General features: G+C 42.2%; 1 protein-coding gene across 4 annotated transcripts in view; it reads right to left on the reverse strand.

Moving 5' to 3' along the window:
* Positions 1–7,260: 7,260 nt before the first annotated feature.
* si:ch211-267e7.3 (ADAMTS-like protein 2) overlaps positions 7,261–17,937 on the reverse strand; it is a 33,683-nt gene continuing 23,006 nt past the window's right edge. For 3 of the 4 annotated variants that reach the window (XM_039816030.1, XM_039816029.1, XM_039816027.1), the window contains exons 12-20: positions 17,153–17,486; positions 16,258–16,358; positions 14,200–14,326; positions 13,541–13,754; positions 11,032–11,187; positions 10,730–10,900; positions 9,328–9,504; positions 8,316–8,469; positions 7,261–8,155 (exon numbers count right to left, since the gene is read on the reverse strand). In XM_039816030.1, coding sequence (XP_039671964.1) covers positions 8,007–8,155; positions 8,316–8,469; positions 9,328–9,504; positions 10,730–10,900; positions 11,032–11,187; positions 13,541–13,754; positions 14,200–14,326; positions 16,258–16,358; positions 17,153–17,486 — 1,583 coding nt within the window. In that variant the 3' untranslated portion in view covers positions 7,261–8,006. The remainder of the gene's footprint in view (positions 8,156–8,315; positions 8,470–9,327; positions 9,505–10,729; positions 10,901–11,031; positions 11,188–13,540; positions 13,755–14,199; positions 14,327–16,257; positions 16,359–17,152; positions 17,487–17,937) is intronic. The other variant, XM_039816028.1, reaches the window with a different exon arrangement.

A 17,937-nucleotide genomic window follows, 5' to 3' on the forward strand; every position in this document is an offset into this window, starting at 1 on the left:
TGCTGCCAGTGCTTGGAAGAAGAGAGTCACCGGTTGTAACGTGGACTGTAAAAAGAATGGACGAAGCTTCCGAGACTGAAAAGTGAACCCACTGCTGAAGTGCCTTGTGTTGTCCTTCGGGTCCCAGTGACCCGAAGGACAACACAAGGATTATGTACTTCAGTTTACTTTGTTGAGAATTGCTCTCTAAACAAGGGTTAATACAGCACCTTCGTTCTTGTTTGTAAAGCATTTTGGTCAGCTTAAACTGTGTTTAAATGTGTTCTAGAAATAAACTTTACTTACTTACTTACTTTACAAGGTTTAGAGAGCAATTCTCAACAAAGTAAACTGAAGTACATAATCCTTGTGTTGTCCTTCGGGTCACTGGGACCCGAAGGACAACACAAGGAGGTGCTCTGCCACACAAAACGGTTTTTACATGTATTTTTTGAAATCTGTTTGAAATATGTGTTTGTGTTATATTGTGAATGTGAAAATGAACTGCTACCTCCTCTGTCAGCTCTAGCCACTGAACAGAAATAAGCGGAGAAATCGGGCCAATTACAAAAGCTGGTCAGTCTGACATCATATTGCCTGAGCTCATTACTATTCATGAGCTCGTCCAGTAAAGGATGGGTAAAGGATGCTGATAGCCAGGCTGTCATTGGCTAGCTGTTAGCCAGTCGGATTCAAACAGCTTAGCTCGTTGAATATTTATGAGAACTGGCACAAATCGAGCTGAGTCTTCCTGCAGGCTTTCTATACCACGCTAGAATGGCTTGAAACAAGGTAACCAAGGCATTTTTTCCACAATTTTTTTTTTACCCGAGTCCATGGTAGAACTTCAGACATTGCCACAAAGTAATGAAATACGTGCGGCAGGGCACCTTTTAAACCTGCATTCTCTCTACTTTCCAGCAGGCTCCAAAAAGAAGTCCATTCCTATAGAAGTCTATGAGAAAATGAGCCTACTTCTCATTTGATTTATCACCTAAGTTAACCTTTTCATAATGAGTTTATGGTCTCAATCGCTAGTTACAGCATGATGTTCATTTAGCAGGGGATGCTTTAGGACCCGTCAATCAGGACGGAGGTTTAGCGATGCTAAGGATGGCACGGTGTACATTAAAACAGACCTGAACTTGTTTTGGGGTTTTTGGGTCCATTTAAATCTTCCAAAGAGTGACATCCGAACAGAATTTCCAGCAGAACAAGAGCAATCCCGGAAGTGGAACGTCGTGGATATAGACTACTGGCGCTGACCTCAGTGTACTGGTGCCGTTCGTCAGCACGTACGGCAGTACACCGAGCTGGTTGAAAATCGGCAAACTTCCCCTTATGCTACCAGCTAACGCTAGCGCTGGCTTGGTTGGCAGAACGCTAAACGAGACATTTCCAGGCGATCAAAGGGTTCCGATTAGGTTTGATGAAGTGAAAACACACCGTAAGAGGGGTAAAAGTCTAAGATAAAAACATGGGACAACACCCAAAAACAAGGTCATGTCCACAGTGTCATGGTGCGTTCTTTTAGTCTTGTAATCGCGACTAGTAGCTCGAGTGTTCATCACATCCGTGTCGAAAAACGAATAACCGCGGGTAGGCTACTGCTTTGCTTCCTGCTCAAGACTCGGCCATTGTTGTCATATAGCAACCGAGCGTCTCTAGCCAATTTCAGCTGCACAAGCTACAAAATAACTAATCAGGCGCTATTTAACTCCTAATAAGACTGTAGCGACATGCCTATAGGTAGCAGTATACAGCGCTATGTTTAACTCCTAATAAGACTGTAGAGACATGCCTATAGGTAGCAGTATACAGCGCTATGTTTAACTCCTAATAAGACTGTAGAGACATGCCTATAGGTAGCAGTATACAGCGCTATGTTTAACTCCTAATAAGACTGTAGAGACATGCCTATAGGTAGCAGTATACAGCGCTATATTTTAACTCCTAATAAGACTGTAGAGACATGCCTATAGGTAGCAGTATACAGCGCTATGTTTAACTCCTAATAAGACTGTAGAGACATGCCTATAGGTAGCAGTATACAGAGCTATGTTTAACTCCTAATAAGACTGTAGAGACATGCCTATAGGTAGCAGTGCAACAGTGCTATGTTTAACTCCTAATAAGACTGTAGAGACATGCCTATAGGTAGCAGTATACAGCCCTATGTTTAACTCCTAATAAGACTGTAGAGACATGTCTATAGGTAGCAGTATACAGTGCTATGTTTAACTCCTAATAAGACTGTAGAGACATGCCTATAGGTAGCAGTATACAGCGCTATGTTTAACTCCTAATAAGACTGTAGAGACATGCCTATAGGTAGCAGTATACACGCTATGTTTAACTCCTAATAAGACTGTAGTGACATGCCTATAGGTAGCAGTGTATACAGCTATGTTTAACTCCTAATAAGACTGTAGAGACATGCCTATAGGTAGCAGTATACAGCGCTATGTTTAACTCCTAATAAGACTGTAGTGACATGCCTATAGGTAGTAGTATACGGCGCTATGTTTAACTCCTAATAAGACTGTAGAGACATGCCTATAGGTAGCAGTATACGAGCGCTATGTGTACGACTTCTTCATTTGGTTACAAACAACGACAAAAGTGCTTAAAATTGTAGATAACCACAATGTTTACTACGTGTGATGCACGACGTAGCCATCTTTGAAAGTGAGCTCGGGGTCCTCTGAGTTCAGACGACTTGACGAGTCGTATATAGTGAACCTCGGGGGCGTTCTTTTTGCAACTTCCGGTTCCTAACTCGACTAAAACGACTCGTAGATCGACTTCGGTGGACAAAAAGAACGCACCATTAGCATTGCTAAGCCTCTGTCATGATTGACTGGTCGGTGCGTAGCCGCGCCCCTAAAGCATCCCCTGCTTTATTGTCCATTTTAAAATAAATGTGACCATAATTTACTAAATGAACATCATGCTGTATTGTAAGAAGACTTGAAAGTAGCGATTGAGACCATAAACTCAATATGAAAAGGTGTATTGAGGTAATAAATCAAGTGAGAAGTAGGGTCATTTTCCCATTGACTTCTATAGAGACAGACTTCCTTTTTTTTTTGTGGCGCCGCCACCCTGTTGGAAATTAGATAGAATACAGGTTCAAGCCACTTCGGCATTGGCTTCACTTTTCAGGCCTGCACTACATACGCTACAAGGCTCAGTCCAGTGTTTGTCACCAAGGGTAGCAGCAATCACAAGTCAGACACAGAAGCTTGTTAAAAACAGCTGATCTTTTATTCTTTATGTGTGATACAGTAAGCAAAAACAACAACAGCAGCAGCAGTTCTGTGACTACTGTAACGACAACAACACTCTGGACAGTCTGTACACAGTGGATCGGATAGATGAGAGTTTTGCGCTGGCAGCCATGTTGGTTTCAGTACCAGCTGTTTCTGGGTTTGCGCAGTGTTTGTACTGTTCTTCTGTTCTCAGGCCAGCATCTCCAGTTTCTGAAAGTGGTACTTTCATTTCATTCCTTCTTGAACTCACATCTGAGATGTCTACAGAAATATAACCAGGTTCTCACAAGTTACTGCACCTGCATGTGCTACTTTTCACAGCACTTGGATCAACTTTTTTTTGCATCAAGTGGTATATATCAATGGTATCTTTTATTTATTTTTTTGTATCAAGTCTTTTTTTCACATGGAAGTCTGTTTCCAGGTGTTGGGGAGTACTACTGCCTTTGTGAAAAAGTTGTATGAAGATTTGTGTGGCTCCAAAAAGGAGTCTAAGTGAAAAGGTGCTGTGACATGGATCAGCTTGTCACTATGAAGAAGCAACAAGCTTGTTTTGGCACCCTGTTGAAAAAGGAGCAACAGTAAAGTTGGGAGGAGCTCTGTTTATAGCAGGATGGGACCAAGGCTGAGGGGGCTCAGACACATTTTAATCCCTGGTCCAGTCCGTCCTCGTCATGTGCTTTGTATGCACTCTCTTTAGCCTAACATTAAAAGGGTAGCTAGCACCTTAAAGGCTAACTTTTTTTAACCTGAAAACCATTTTCCCCATGTTTTTGTGTCTTAGTGACTGATGGGAACAGCAATCTTTGTTTATTAGTCCAGTATTAAGCGAGATCGCTGCAGTCTGCAGTCAGCGCAACAAGCTACAATGTTAAGTTATTGGGCAATTGCGCACCTTCAATTCCCGTCCACTAAAAGTGCTGTTTTTGCCACTGACGGGCTGTCTGACAACATCATGGAAAGGTTCCCTACAGAGGTCGACCTTTTTAGTTAAAGAGTAAGATCCTTTTTGTTTAACATGAAACGTCACCACACTCCGTTTAAATAAACCGTCATTTTATCATCGTAAAACACATTCATCATTTAAAGTCGACAGAAACTAAATAAAACTTATCAAAAAGCCGTCTTGGTTCGTCTTTCCACTGTTCCAACGATCACTGCTGTGGTTTGGTTGAAATAAACCCTTAATTCACCCACTTACAGGTGGAGATATGCTGGTTCCATACACGCTAAAAGTCCTGATTATTTACATGGAGTCTGGTGGAGTTTGGCCATGTTGATTTTGAAGCTGTTTCTGCTTAAACAAAAAGGATCTTACTCTTTAACAAAAAGGTCTATCTCTGTAGGGCTCCTTTCCATAATGTTGTCAGAAACTCAAAATAACCATGTGAGCAAAAACAGTGAGTAGATGGAAATTGACGATGCACATTTGCCCTGTATGATCACGTTGCAGCTCGGTTTGTGGCTGCCGGTTACAGTGTTCTCGCTCAATACTGGACCAATCTCAAAGATTCTTGTTCACATTAGTCACAACGCATGGAATAAAAAAATATGAAATGACCCTTTAAGAAGTGAGGGAATGAATAGATTACAGACTTAAAGGCTCTGACACGCCGACCCGACGGCCGACCTTCGGCAGAAAAGGCAGTCGGACTGACCGCCTCCCCGAGTCGGTCCAAAAAGTGCCTCTGAACACAACAAAGCGACGCCGACTTTAGTGTACGTTCTGCGCGTGCGCGAGATGTAATCCGTCTCCATAACAGCAGGCGGCGCTAACCTGTATTGTCGCCCAAAAAATGAAAACCGGCAGCTGATTGGACGAACGCGTCACATGGGTCTGGCCAGGCCATAATGGCGGCTCTGTCGGAATACGATCTCGTATTTTACGAAGATAGTAAGACTCTAGTCACGCTCATCCCGCTCGTCATTTTCTGGGTTAGCACTCCGCCAATCAGATTGGTCATTGAGTCCGACTGCCCGCCTTCCGATTCAACGTGTCAAATCGGCCCAAATGAAGGCAGACGGCTCCTCCGACTGACGACGGCACGGGACACACCGAACAGACTCGAGTCACCGACCTCGCCAGACTGTCCGACGGCCGATAATCGTGTGTCAGCGCCTTTAGGTAGCATCACTTTTGAAATAGGATGGGAGTTACTTGCGGTGATGGACACAGGGATGGATGGATGGATGGATGGATGGATAAAGAATCCTTGAGGGTTTTTACCCTTAAAGTGCCCATATTATGAAAAAATCACTTTTTCTGGGATTTGGGGTGTTCTTTTGTGTCTCTGGTGCTTCCACACACATACAAACTTTGAAAAAAATCCATCCATGGTGTTTTGAGTGAGATACGGTTTCTGAATGTGTCCTGCTTTCAGTCTCCTAGTGAGCTGTTCAAAATCGGCCTCGGACTGTGACGTCACAGTCCAAAATGAGCTGGCTAACCACAACCGTTAGCTCGTAGCGTTAGCCGGCTAATGCTAGCGTTAGCCGGCTAACGCTAACGCTAGCATGCTACGTCGTTCTCAATAGCAAAGCACTGCTACAACACACACAAGTTCACCATAATCTCCAAAAGAACTACTTACATGTGCCCTCATTTAGAAGTCTCCCAGCTAATCCTGCCTTGTAACTGACTAAAGTTGGAGAAACAGCCTTTCTTTTACTGTCTCTAGAGTTAGCTAGCTGACATGCTCTACATCTGAGCTACTGCGCATGTGCAATCAAAGATAGTACAGAAGAAGAAGATGAAAAGAGGTCTCACTCTGTAGCTAAAACAGAGACCAGGTGAAAAGAGGATCTGCAGCAGTGAGAGAGAGCTGTGCAGTACAACAACAATATGGTGTTTTTTGAAAATTAAACCATGTAAACCTATTCTGGTACAACCTTAAAATACAGTTATGAACCTGAAAATGAGCAGAATATGGGCGCTTTAAAGTGAGTCTGACGGAAACAAAGGCTGGATGAAGGATGTTTCTCAAAAGACTGGTTTGCTCCGTCTATTTTGGAGTTAGAGAAAAGGATAAACAGAAAGCCCAGTGTGTCCTAAAGCTAGTCTACCTTCACATTGTCTGGGGAGGAGGTGGTCAGTGAATAGATTTAGTAGCACGCTGGGTAAATGGTCACACGGAGCAGGCTAAAGCCTCGCACGTTGTTTTATGCTCTCAGTACTTGCGATGAACTTTTAAGTTACAGAGTAGGAACTGTTCTTTTTCTGCAAAACTGTTTTACTGATGACTCTGAGGAAGCACTTGGAGTAATGTTAACTGTAAATCTTTAGTAGTGATGATGATACTACTACATAAAAAAAAAATCAATTCTAGGTGCCAGGAAAAAAGAATTAAAAAGGTATAACATTGACCGGTAGGAGGTAAAGCCAGTGACCACAGGTTGACCTTTGACATCAGTGAGGAGGAAGAGCTGAGCCCAGTTCAGACTTAAAGATTCGCGACGAGAGAAAACCGTTTTTAGAGCGTTGCAGGAAAAGGTTGCAGTGGTCCGAACCGCTAGCCTCGTGAGACCGTCCTGATCTCGCGAGCTCCGGTTTTCCACTCGCAGATCAGTCTGGCATCTTGAGATAGAGAAAATTTGGAGCCGTTCGCTCAACGACCGACCAATCAGCGTTGGTTTTGAGACGGGTTTAGGTGGTGATAGATGGCAGATGGATTATCCAATCAGCTAATTAGTAGGTAGCCCTAATTCTGTTAGCCGCTCGCTAATGCTTTTTTCTCTTGGATCCTTCTTTGGGAATATGAACCGGGAACCTGAAATGGTGCCTTTTTATTCCTAAATTCTCGTTACACAAACGGCAAATATCCTTTACCGACATGTTGCTTGCTTGCTGAGCTAACGAGCTATGCTTGGCCTGCAGCAGCAGCAGGGGTAGCCTAGCTTGTGGTTGTATTTTCAGACGCTTCGTTGATCTGATTGGTTGATTTGGCCCGTCTATCACCAACTATAGGTGGTGATAGACAGATGGTTTATCCAATCAGCTAACCAGTATTTTCGCCCCTTCCCAAAAGTTCTCCAACGGTAAGTTCCCAGATGGATATGCCGAGCAAATGCGAAGCGATCCATCTGGTGGAGCCAGGTTACCGAACCGGCTCGTCTCAGACTCAGCTTTTCAAACAAAGCCAGAGGCTGGTTTTAGAATTTAAGGGACGTCACCTGTTTCAACAGCCAATAGAGAAGTCAGCTGGTCAAGTCAGTTACAAACTGACAACTGGTCGAAATGGCAGAGTTTTAGACGGCGGCTCATCGGTCGCCCGCGAGCACGGTGTGTGGTCTAGCGAGCTAGAGAGTGACTGACGAGAGGGACCGGCGTTATAAAAAAGCAGTGAATCAGAGAAATTAAATGTTTTCCCCATTTCATCTCTACTAGAAATGCAACTGTCATTCATATTTTAAGACGCTACAAATGATATCCAGCTACAAAAAAGCCTGAAAGTCGGAACTTAGAACGTACTGTAAGTACAAGGGTTGTTTTTATGCAGATGATACACTCCTCTCCTTTAGTTGCATTGGTGTAAACTTGCAGCTTTCTGAACGTTGCAGACCAGCGCTTTGCAAGTTTCAACTCGTCTGGTTGCAAGTCTTTGGTCTGAACTGGGCTTTACAAAGTTAAAGTGAGTGTCGTAAAGCCTTACATTGTTAGCAGCAGGCTTTTGTGTAGCACCATTTTGAATGTAATGTGACCTTTGGTACCAGTGGTTTGTGTAAAGGGGTTTGAGGTGAGAGGTTACAGTTAAGACTTCAGGGTCTTGGTGCCTTACAGGACTGGCAGCAGGCCTTTCTGTAGTACCAATGGGAACACAGTTTCACCTTTAGGACCAGGCCACAGTTGGCTGTTGGTTTGTCTTGGCAGGAGTCTTCTACTACTGCTGAAGCTGCCGGGACTGCTGCTGGACAGACACACAACAACCACAAAAGTCTGAAACATGTAGGAAAAAGTCTAAATGCTTGATTTCATTTATAAAAAAAAGGCACTGCATTTAAGCAGAAAGCTTGGTGAAATGTTGCATCAGCTACAGTAAATGTACCGCACTTGTTTTGTTTTTGTACCTGGTGCTTCTGTCGGACAGCTCTGGATTTCACAGCTCTGTCTCGCTTCTGGCCTGAGGGCAGAGTCGCAGCTGTGGCCCCTGGTGACCAGCTCCTCCCCCTGGTAACACTTCACTTCCCGAACCTGGACGCCACTCCCACAGGTCTTACTGCACTGGGGGAGCATGAGGGAACAGGACATTTTATTGGTCTTAACATATTGTTGATGATCAAATCTACAAACACACAGTTCAAGCACAGCTGGACCTACAAAGCAAGATAATAAAATGTATAGACATCACACACACACACACACACACACACACACACACACACACACACACACACACACACTCACACACTAATTTACTGAATTAGACAGGGTTACATGATCATAGTGTCGCAATAGTCTTTCCGTGGCAATACTGTATTGATACACCGATGCCACATATCAATCTTTTATAATATAAATTGCACATGAGAATTTCTTTGACAATCATATTTTGCTGTGAGATGAACAAACAGAGAAATTTATCTTTTTAGATAAAACAAAGTTTCTTTGGGGACAAAATTAGAAGTTGGAAAAAAAATTTAACAAATTGCAATATTGCAGAATATCGCTGTTTAAAATGGCGACAATATATCGTTAGGGCTATGCAATAAATCACATTTTGGTCGCAGTTTTGATTTGGGCTTTTAACGATCACAAAAACGACGAAATCGAGGAAAATTATTATTTTGCACATTACATTTTAAAGTAAGTAGCAAGCAAGTTAACTCCTTTTTAACCTGTGTTCTGAAGGGGAATTCAAATTCTTCAACAGGAAAAGTATTACAGTAAACTTCACAGTTCAAGGGGTTTTCACTGTTGATTTGTTTAACTGCTTCACTGTTTATTAACTTGTTAAAGATTCGTGATTTCAATATTGACCAAAATAATTGTGATTAGGATTTCAGAATTGAGCAGCCCTACATACCGTGACATAAGTATTGTGATAATTTCGTATCGTCAGACAGACATACAGACAGTTACCTGAGACCAGGATGTGGTGAACCATTTGGAGCAGGGTCTCTGGAAGCAGGACGAGCTGGTCTCTGGTTTGTTGTTTTGGTCACAGCTGGTGTCTGGAAACTCTTTGAACACACCAGCTTCCAGCCCAGCACACACAACCTGACGCTGCCGCGCACCACGCCCACATGTAGCATTACACTAGCACACACGTACACAACAAACACACAGACAGGAAAACGTATATATACACATCTGATCTTAAAGAGACACACAATTAGGCTTGGGTACCAAAACCCGGTTCCTAAACGACCGGTATCTACCGGACTGAATGACAGGGCAGATTTCAGTGCCACGTAAATGCCTGCGCTGCTCTCTGGTGCCCTGAAACGCTACTTAACCAGTCCTTCCAGAAAAATGCAGAGTTTTTTTGTGATTGTTGCGGGGAAAAATTCTTGATTATGCGGCACGTTTTCTTAAAAAATACGATGGAATATGCTATCTGATATTTATGCAATTTTATGCGATGAAATGGCGGGAACTTTCAAGTTTGATGAAAAAGAGAGAAAAAAAACTGATTCCCCCCAACACCCTGCTTTTCGATGATGTTCACATCGCATAATTACGTCACTTCATAACGTTCCCATGGTAACAGGGGAAAATGGCTGCTCTTAAACTCTTAGTAAACGCAACATTTTTCAACTTTCTGCTAAGATATACTGTATGTGACTTTTTTGCAACGAAAATGCGGGGATCGGCAATTTATGCAGCGAAAGTGCGGCATATTTGAAAGAAATTCGGCCCCCGCATACATCCGGACTTTGGCTGATTATGCACTGAATTATGCGATCGCATAATCGTGTTTTTCTGGAGGGACTGCTTAACATTAGACTTGGCAGCAGGTAACGTTAGCCTACCGTTAACTAGTAGCTGGCTTAAACACGGTTAAAATGGACAGCTAAACTCTAAAGTGTGGCTGTATTTCACTGGAAAGGATTCCAACAGCGGGATGGACTGCAGCTAAAGACACAGAGGAGACTAAGGTTAGCTGGACCACGGCCGATGCCAGAGTCTGAGCTGTCGGAGAAACAACACAGACGGGACTTGATGGTGCGTTCAATTGCACCCTTTAAGATCATGGTGCAAGTAACGGTTCAGGCACCGGCACCATTTTAAAAGTATTGTTTTCAGAGGAAAAAATACTTTGCACATCTATAACGTGAGACAGGTGCGTTGGAGGGGGACGAGTAGGTCAAAAGTTGCAAAGAAACTGCCGCACACTGTTTAACTTGCAATGATAAATTTAATAGCTGGCAACGTTTCGGTACAAGACCTTCATCAGGCAAAACAAAAGACAGTGTGGGAGTTTCTTTGCAAAAGTATTGTTTTAACGGTATCGGAAATAACCCAAACTTTATACATTTACCTGTTGCCATTCCTGTTCGACCCAGTGGGGGGCGCAATCTCTGTCACCACAGGGATAGATGGCCAGCGGGCGCAGTGATTGGTCACACTGCTCCTCTGACATCACTACCCCACCCGACGATCGACACATCACAGCGCGCGCCATCCTTCCCTCTCCACACACACCGGAGCACTGGCACGTATACAGACATTTTTTTTACTGACATGCAAAACTGAAACTGTAATTTTGAATAAGTGTCAAAATGCCTGGTCTGGTGTGTGTTCAGTGTGTGTGTGTGTGTGTGTGTGTGTTGTTAAACTCACAGGTCCCCAGTCAGAAACTGTCCATCTTCTGTCACAGGGCGGCCCTTCACATTCCTGACTTTCTATTGGCTGAGAAGACTCGTTACATAGTCTCATTTCCATGGAGCAACGAACCTCCCGAGTACGGACACCCCGAGAGCCACATCGCGCCGAGCACTAAAACACACAGGGACACACATACATTATGCACACACACATGTACAAAGATCAATACTAGCGCTGCAGTTACAGTGCCTTGCGAAAGTATTCGGCCCCTTGAACGTTTTGACCTTTTGCCACATTTCAGGCCTCAAACATAAAGATATAAAACTGTAATTTTTTGTGAAGAATCAACAACAAGTGGGACACAATCATGAAGTGGAACGAAATTCATTGGCTATTTCAAACTTTTTAACAAATAAAAACTGAAAAAGTGGGCGGGCAAAATTATTCAAAATTGAACTTTTGGCAACAATGCAAAACGTTATGTTTGGCGGTAAAGCAACACAGCTCATCACCCTGAACACACCATCCCCACTGTCAAACATGGTGGTGGCATCATCATGGTTTGGGCCTGCTTTTCTTCAGCAGGGACAGGGAAGATCGTTAAAATTGATGGGAAGATGGATGGAGCCAAACACAAGACCATTCTGGAAGAAAACCTGATGGAGTCTGCAAAAGACCTGAGACTGGGACGGAGATTTGTCTTCCAACAAGACAATGATCCAAAACATAAAGCAAAATCTACAATGGAATGGTTCACAAATAAACATATCCAGGTGTTAGAATGGCCAAGTCAAAGTCCAGACCTGAATCCAATCGAGAATCTGTGGAAAGAACTGAAAACTGCTGTTGCACAAACGTCTCCATCCAACCTCACTGAGCTCGAGCTGTTTTGCAAGGAGGAATGGGCAAAAATGTCAGTCTCTCGATGTGCAAAACTGATAGAGACATACCCCAAGCCACTTACAGCTGTAATCGCAGCAAAGGTGGCGCTACAAAGTATTAACTTAAGGGGGCTGAATAATTTTGCCCCCCAATATTTCAGTTTTTATTTGTTTAAAAGGTTTGAAATATCCAATACATTTCGTTCCACTTTATGATTGTGTCCAACTTGTTGTTGATTCTTCACAAAAAATTACAGTTTTATATCTTTATGTTTGAGGCCTGAAATGTGGCAAAAGGTCGAAAAGTTCAAGGGGCCGAATACTTTCGCAAGGCACTGTAACAATTATTTTCACAGACGATCAATCTATCGATTATTTTCTCGATTAATCTATTAGTTGTTTGGTCTATAAAATGTCAGAAAATTGTGAAAATTGTCAATCAGTATTTCCCAAAGCCCAGGATGATGTCCTTAAATATCTTGTTTTGTCCACAACTCAAATATATAAATTTTACTTTCACAGAGGAGAGAATAAACTAGAAAATATTCACATTTAAAGTTATAGTGCGTAGTTTCTGTAGTATAAGTAATGACAACAGCACTGTTGGCGCGTCCACGTGATACAAGCCTTCTGCGATCACGTGCCCCCCACCCTCCTCCAAACAGTTGCTAGTAGCCAAGGAGGACACGGAGGATTAAACAAACATGACGGTCTCTTCAGAAGAGGTCATTATCTTGACTTGAGTTTCTGCGCGGGAAAGTCACAGAACGCCACAATCTTCTGAACATAGCCATACTGAGAGATCCAGAGAGTTGTGTGGAGCTGAGAGTCTTAATCAGCTTTGTAGCAACTCATTTGGTGATGGCTTGAATGTAACGGACGTTCATTAATATCAAAATGTTACGCACAAAAGCTTTAGAGATTTTTTAATACTTTTTTTAGATAAAAAAAAAAATGACAAACCAATTAATGGATTATTAATATAGTTGCCATGACTAATCAACATGCAGAATACTATTGCTACTGTGTTTTCTTTGTATTGACTGTCATTTCGTTAGAAGGTGTGGTGTGTAACAGATTAAACATCCCAGTATCCCAAAGGGTAAACAAACTGGTAAGAGCAAATGAGGTTTAACCGTGCATCCAGCCAATTTAAACAGCTCACGTTATCGTATTGTGTGAACAGTTAACTTTATTTCATATTGCATGTGGCATTTTTTTTTTTTTCCCATCAAAACAAGTTCCTTTCCCGAGGCTATTTCACAGAGCCACCGTCGCTGTGTCCGGAAGTTAGCGTCGCCCAAGACGGTTGGGACTGATTTAAAGAAATGCAAACAACCCAGAGCGTTTTTCTTTTCTCCTATCCTAGAATGTATCTGTGGTTTAGCAAGACCTTACTCCACAGCGCTGTGGAGACAGATCTGGTAATGCGAGGCTATTAATGACGACTGCACACTGTTTCAATACTTCTAATCTTTGAAGCTTTTAATGAACATTGGACATTGCTTAATGTTATGTTTTTTGCTCCTTTGACCACAGCAATATCAGATTTCAAGACATTCAAACCTTTGGATGGTATCAAAATGTAAAGACGAGCCATCAATGTTGACACATTAGACAAACCTCTACCAGAAACATCTTACCTCCGACCAATCAGACACCTCCCACTGGGGTCCGCAGCTCTGGCCAAGGCAGACCTTCCTATTGGCTGGTTTGTGGAGCTCATGTGACAGACACAGTGAATCGTAGACAGATGAGTCGAGGCCGGGCGACAGCATCTTCCAGCAGCGCACAGTACGATACTGAACGCCCTCGCCACAGGTTCGAGAGCACTCACTCCAACCACTGGTCTCCCATCTGAGGAGAAAGTGGCAAGATTGGTCAGATTGGTCAGATTGGTCAGGTCTTTGATACAGTTTGAGAGATATTTGGTGAATAAAACCATTGAACAGATACAATTACAGATACAATTCAACACCTTTTATTTGAGATACATAATCCTAATGTATTGAATTTGCAACAAAAATCCCCAAACTTTGATTTGTACCTTGATACATGTTGTCCCCCTTACTTTGTTTAGGTTAGTTTAAGATCTCAGTAGATTCAAAAATATGGACATGTGGATATCTATATGTTTAATTTCGTAGATAACCTTAACTCGACATGTCCATATGCCATCTCATCTGAAATGTATTTGCTTTTCTGATCTCTCACAACCAAAGCAAATCATCACTTATTTGCCAAGTCTGAAGAGTTTCACATCAGGGTTTTAGTCCAGTCAGTCAGTAAGTAAAAGAAGTACCTTGGAGGACATTCCTTCCCAGTGCAGAACTCATGAGTGGGCTCAGGTCTGGTCAGAGAGTCGCAGTAACTGTCATCCACTTCAGTACCATCATATCGGACACAAAGGGCATAGCTAGTGGTGATACCTGGCAACACACACAGACACGCAACAGAGAGTACACAGAGTGCAGATATAGATCAACAACATACATATACAGTGCCTTGCGAAAGTATTCGGCCCCTTGAACGTTTCGACCTTTTGCCACATTTCAGGCCTCAAACATAAAGATATAAAACTGTAATTTTTTGTGAAGAATCAACAACAAGTGGGTCCCAATTATGAAGTGGAACGAAATTCATTGGCTATTTCAAACTTTTTAACAAATAAAAACTGAAAAAGTGGGCGTGCAAAATTATTCAGCCCCTTTTACTTTCAGTGCAGCAAACTCTCTCCAAGTTCAGTGAGGATCTCTGAATGATCCAATGTTGACCTAAATGACTAATGATGATAAATAGAATCCAGCTGTGTGTAATCAAGTCTCCGTATAAATGCACCTGCTCTGTGATGGTCTCAGAGGTCCGTGTAAAGCGCAGAGAGCATCATGAAGAACAAGGAACACACCAGGCAGGTCCGAGATACTGTTGTGGAGAAGTTTAAAGCCGGATTTGGATACAAAAAGATTTCCCAAGCTTTAAACATCCCAAGGAGCACTGTGCAAGCGATAATATTGAAATGGAAGGAGTATCAGACCACTACAAATCTACGAAGACCCGGCCGTCCCTCTAAACTTTCAGCTCATACAAGGAGAAGACTGATCAGAGATGCAGCCAAGAGGCCCATGATCACTCTGGATGAACTGCAGAGATCTACAGCTGAGGTGGGAGACTGTCCATAGGACAACAATCAGTCGTATACTGCACAAATCTGGCCTTTATGGAAGAGTGGCAAGAAGAAAGCCATTTCTTAAAGATATCCATATAAAGTGTTGTTTAAAGTTTGCCAAAAGCCACCTGGGAGACACACCAAACATGTGGAAGAAGGTGCTCTGGTCAGATGAAACCAAAATCGAACTTTTTGGCAACAATGCAAAACGTTATGTTTGGCGTAAAAGCAACACAGCTCATCACCCTGAACACACCATCCCCACTGTCAAACATGGTGGTGGCAGCATCATGGTTTGGGCCTGCTTTTCTTCAGCAGGGACAGGGAAGATGGTTAAAATTGATGGTAAGATGGATGGAGCCAAATACAGGACCATTCTGGAAGAAAACCTGATGGAGTCTGCAAAAGACCTGAGACTGGGACGGAGATTTGTCTTCCAACAAGACAATGATCCAAAACATAAAGCAAAATCTACAATGGAATGGTTCACAAATAAACATATCCAGGTGTTAGAATGGCCAAGTCAAAGTCCAGACCTGAATCCAATCGAGAATCTGTGGAAAGAACTGAAAACTGCTGTTCACAAACGCTCTCCATCCAACCTCACTGAGTTCGAGCTGTTTTGCAAGGAGGAATGGGCAAAAATGTCAGTCTCTCGATGTGCAAAACTGATAGAGACATACCCCAAGCGACTTACAGCTGTAATCGCAGCAAAAGGTGGCGCTACAAAGTATTAACTTAAGGGGGCTGAATAATTTTGCACGCCCAATATTTCAGTTTTTTATTTGTTTAAAAGGTTTGAAATATCCAATAAATTTCGTTCCACTTCATGATTGTGTCCCACTTGTTGTTGATTCCTCAAAAAAAAATTACAGTTTTATATCTTTATGTTTGAAGCCTGAAATGTGGCAAAAGGTCGAAAAGTTCAAGGGGCCGAATACTTTTCGCAAGGCACTGTACGTGTGCACTGAATGTGCAGCTGAGTTAGGACGTTAGGTGCCGTAGCGACTTTTGAGAAGCGAGGTGTCGAGTTGCCCGCTCCTCATTTGCATAAAGTAGAATCCAGGCTTTATGCAAAACATTGGGGCGTCCAGCTCGACTCATTGCCTCTCAAAACTCACAACAATCTTTTAAACTGACCTTTGTCGATCTAAAATGAAGAGAGATGGGTGTTGACTGTATGTTGATGTTTACCTGTTGTACAGGTGGAGCTGCAGGGAGCATAAGCAGAAACCTTCCAGCGATACATGTCTGCCAGGCTAACATCTGGGTCCAGACCCACATCAAAGTCATTACTGGAGAGGAACAGAAAAAGAAACAGGTAGACAAACACAATTTTGAAACCCAAAATTTTACAGTTCATTTTATAAAAAAAACTATTATTATGCTGTCAGAAGAAAAGGAAACTTAATTCACTGTTATTAAAAATGAGTGAAAAAAGCTGGCATACAGGCAAGCTTCCACACAGTCGTTAGAGTAAAATGTGTGGATACAAGTAGGGCTGCAACTAACGATTATTTTCATAGTCGATTAATCAGTTGATTATTTTCTCGATTAATCGATTAGTTGTTTGATCTATAAAATGTCAAAACATGGTGAAAAATGTGGATTAGTGTTTCCAAAAGCCCAATATGACGTCTATAAATGTCTTGTTTTTCCACAACTCAAAGATATTCAGTTTACTGTCACAGAGGAGAGAAGAAACTAGAAAATATTCACATTTAAGAAGCTGGAATCAGAGAAATCTTACTTTTTTTTATTATAAAAAATTACTCAAACTGATTAATCGATTATCAAAATAGTTGCCGATTAATTTAATAATTGACAACTAATCGATTCATCTTTGCACCTCTGAAAACACAAGATCACAGGACTGATCTTTAAAAATAAAATAAAATCTATTTTGAAATGTATATAAAGTATTGCTCCTTATAAGCTATGAGTAAAGAGTAAATTAATGCTGATGCGATTATGAGAGTGTAATACAATAAGCAGTTTCATGCCATACATGTGTTGTGAATTACATCTCATAGCATAACAGTGCCCTTGAAGCAAACACTGAATCTATTCCACAGCTGTTGGCTCATACCTCTCGGTGTTGGCCGCCTGGACCGCAGGCACCTGTTGCAGCTCTACCAAGAAGGCAGGGTGTGCGTGCGAGTGTTTGCCTGTTTCTGTTTCTGTGTGTGCGACCAAGTGTGTGTCAGTAACTGTGAGAATGTCTTTTTCGGTGTCCGCGGCGGACAACGTGTGCATGTGTGTTTCTGCTGGCGAGTGTGGATCAGCGAGCGCGTGTTCAACGGAGTGTGTGTTTGACTGTGTGAGGGAGTGTGTGTTTGAGTGTGTCTGGTTGTAATGCAAGTCCTCCAGGAGCAGGTAGGGGGCATCTTCTGTCTGGGCTGCAGAATGTACACTCTGGCTACCTGTGAATGGATATAAACAAACAAATGAAGAGGTTTTAAAACACATTGATTTAATGGTTTTGTGTTAAATGAGGATAATTAACTTTTTTAATAAAGAATTTGTAAGGGGAACTGTCAGATATTTGCAAAGCAGAACTAATAGTCCTAGCTCAGTGAGGTCCGGTGGCACTCCTTACCTGCAGGGTTGATGAAAGGATGATGATAAAGTTGCGTAGCTCTATGTTAATGCAGATTGAATTAAGCGATGACTTGAAAAGCTAGAAGTTACCTTTCTTGCTTTATCGATCATTCAAGCTATATTTCATTTATTTCATTTGTGATACGTTTGTTTTAATGATTATTCTCTGTGAGAATGCTTTGTAATACACTAGACCAGCGGTGGAAGAAGTAGTCTGATCCTTTACTTAAGTAAAAATACTATGCTACAAGTAAAAGTCCTACACACGCCTTT

This window comes from Perca fluviatilis, chromosome 11 (assembly GCF_010015445.1).
Source record: "Perca fluviatilis chromosome 11, GENO_Pfluv_1.0, whole genome shotgun sequence".
NCBI classification, from domain to species: domain Eukaryota; kingdom Metazoa; phylum Chordata; class Actinopteri; order Perciformes; family Percidae; genus Perca; species Perca fluviatilis.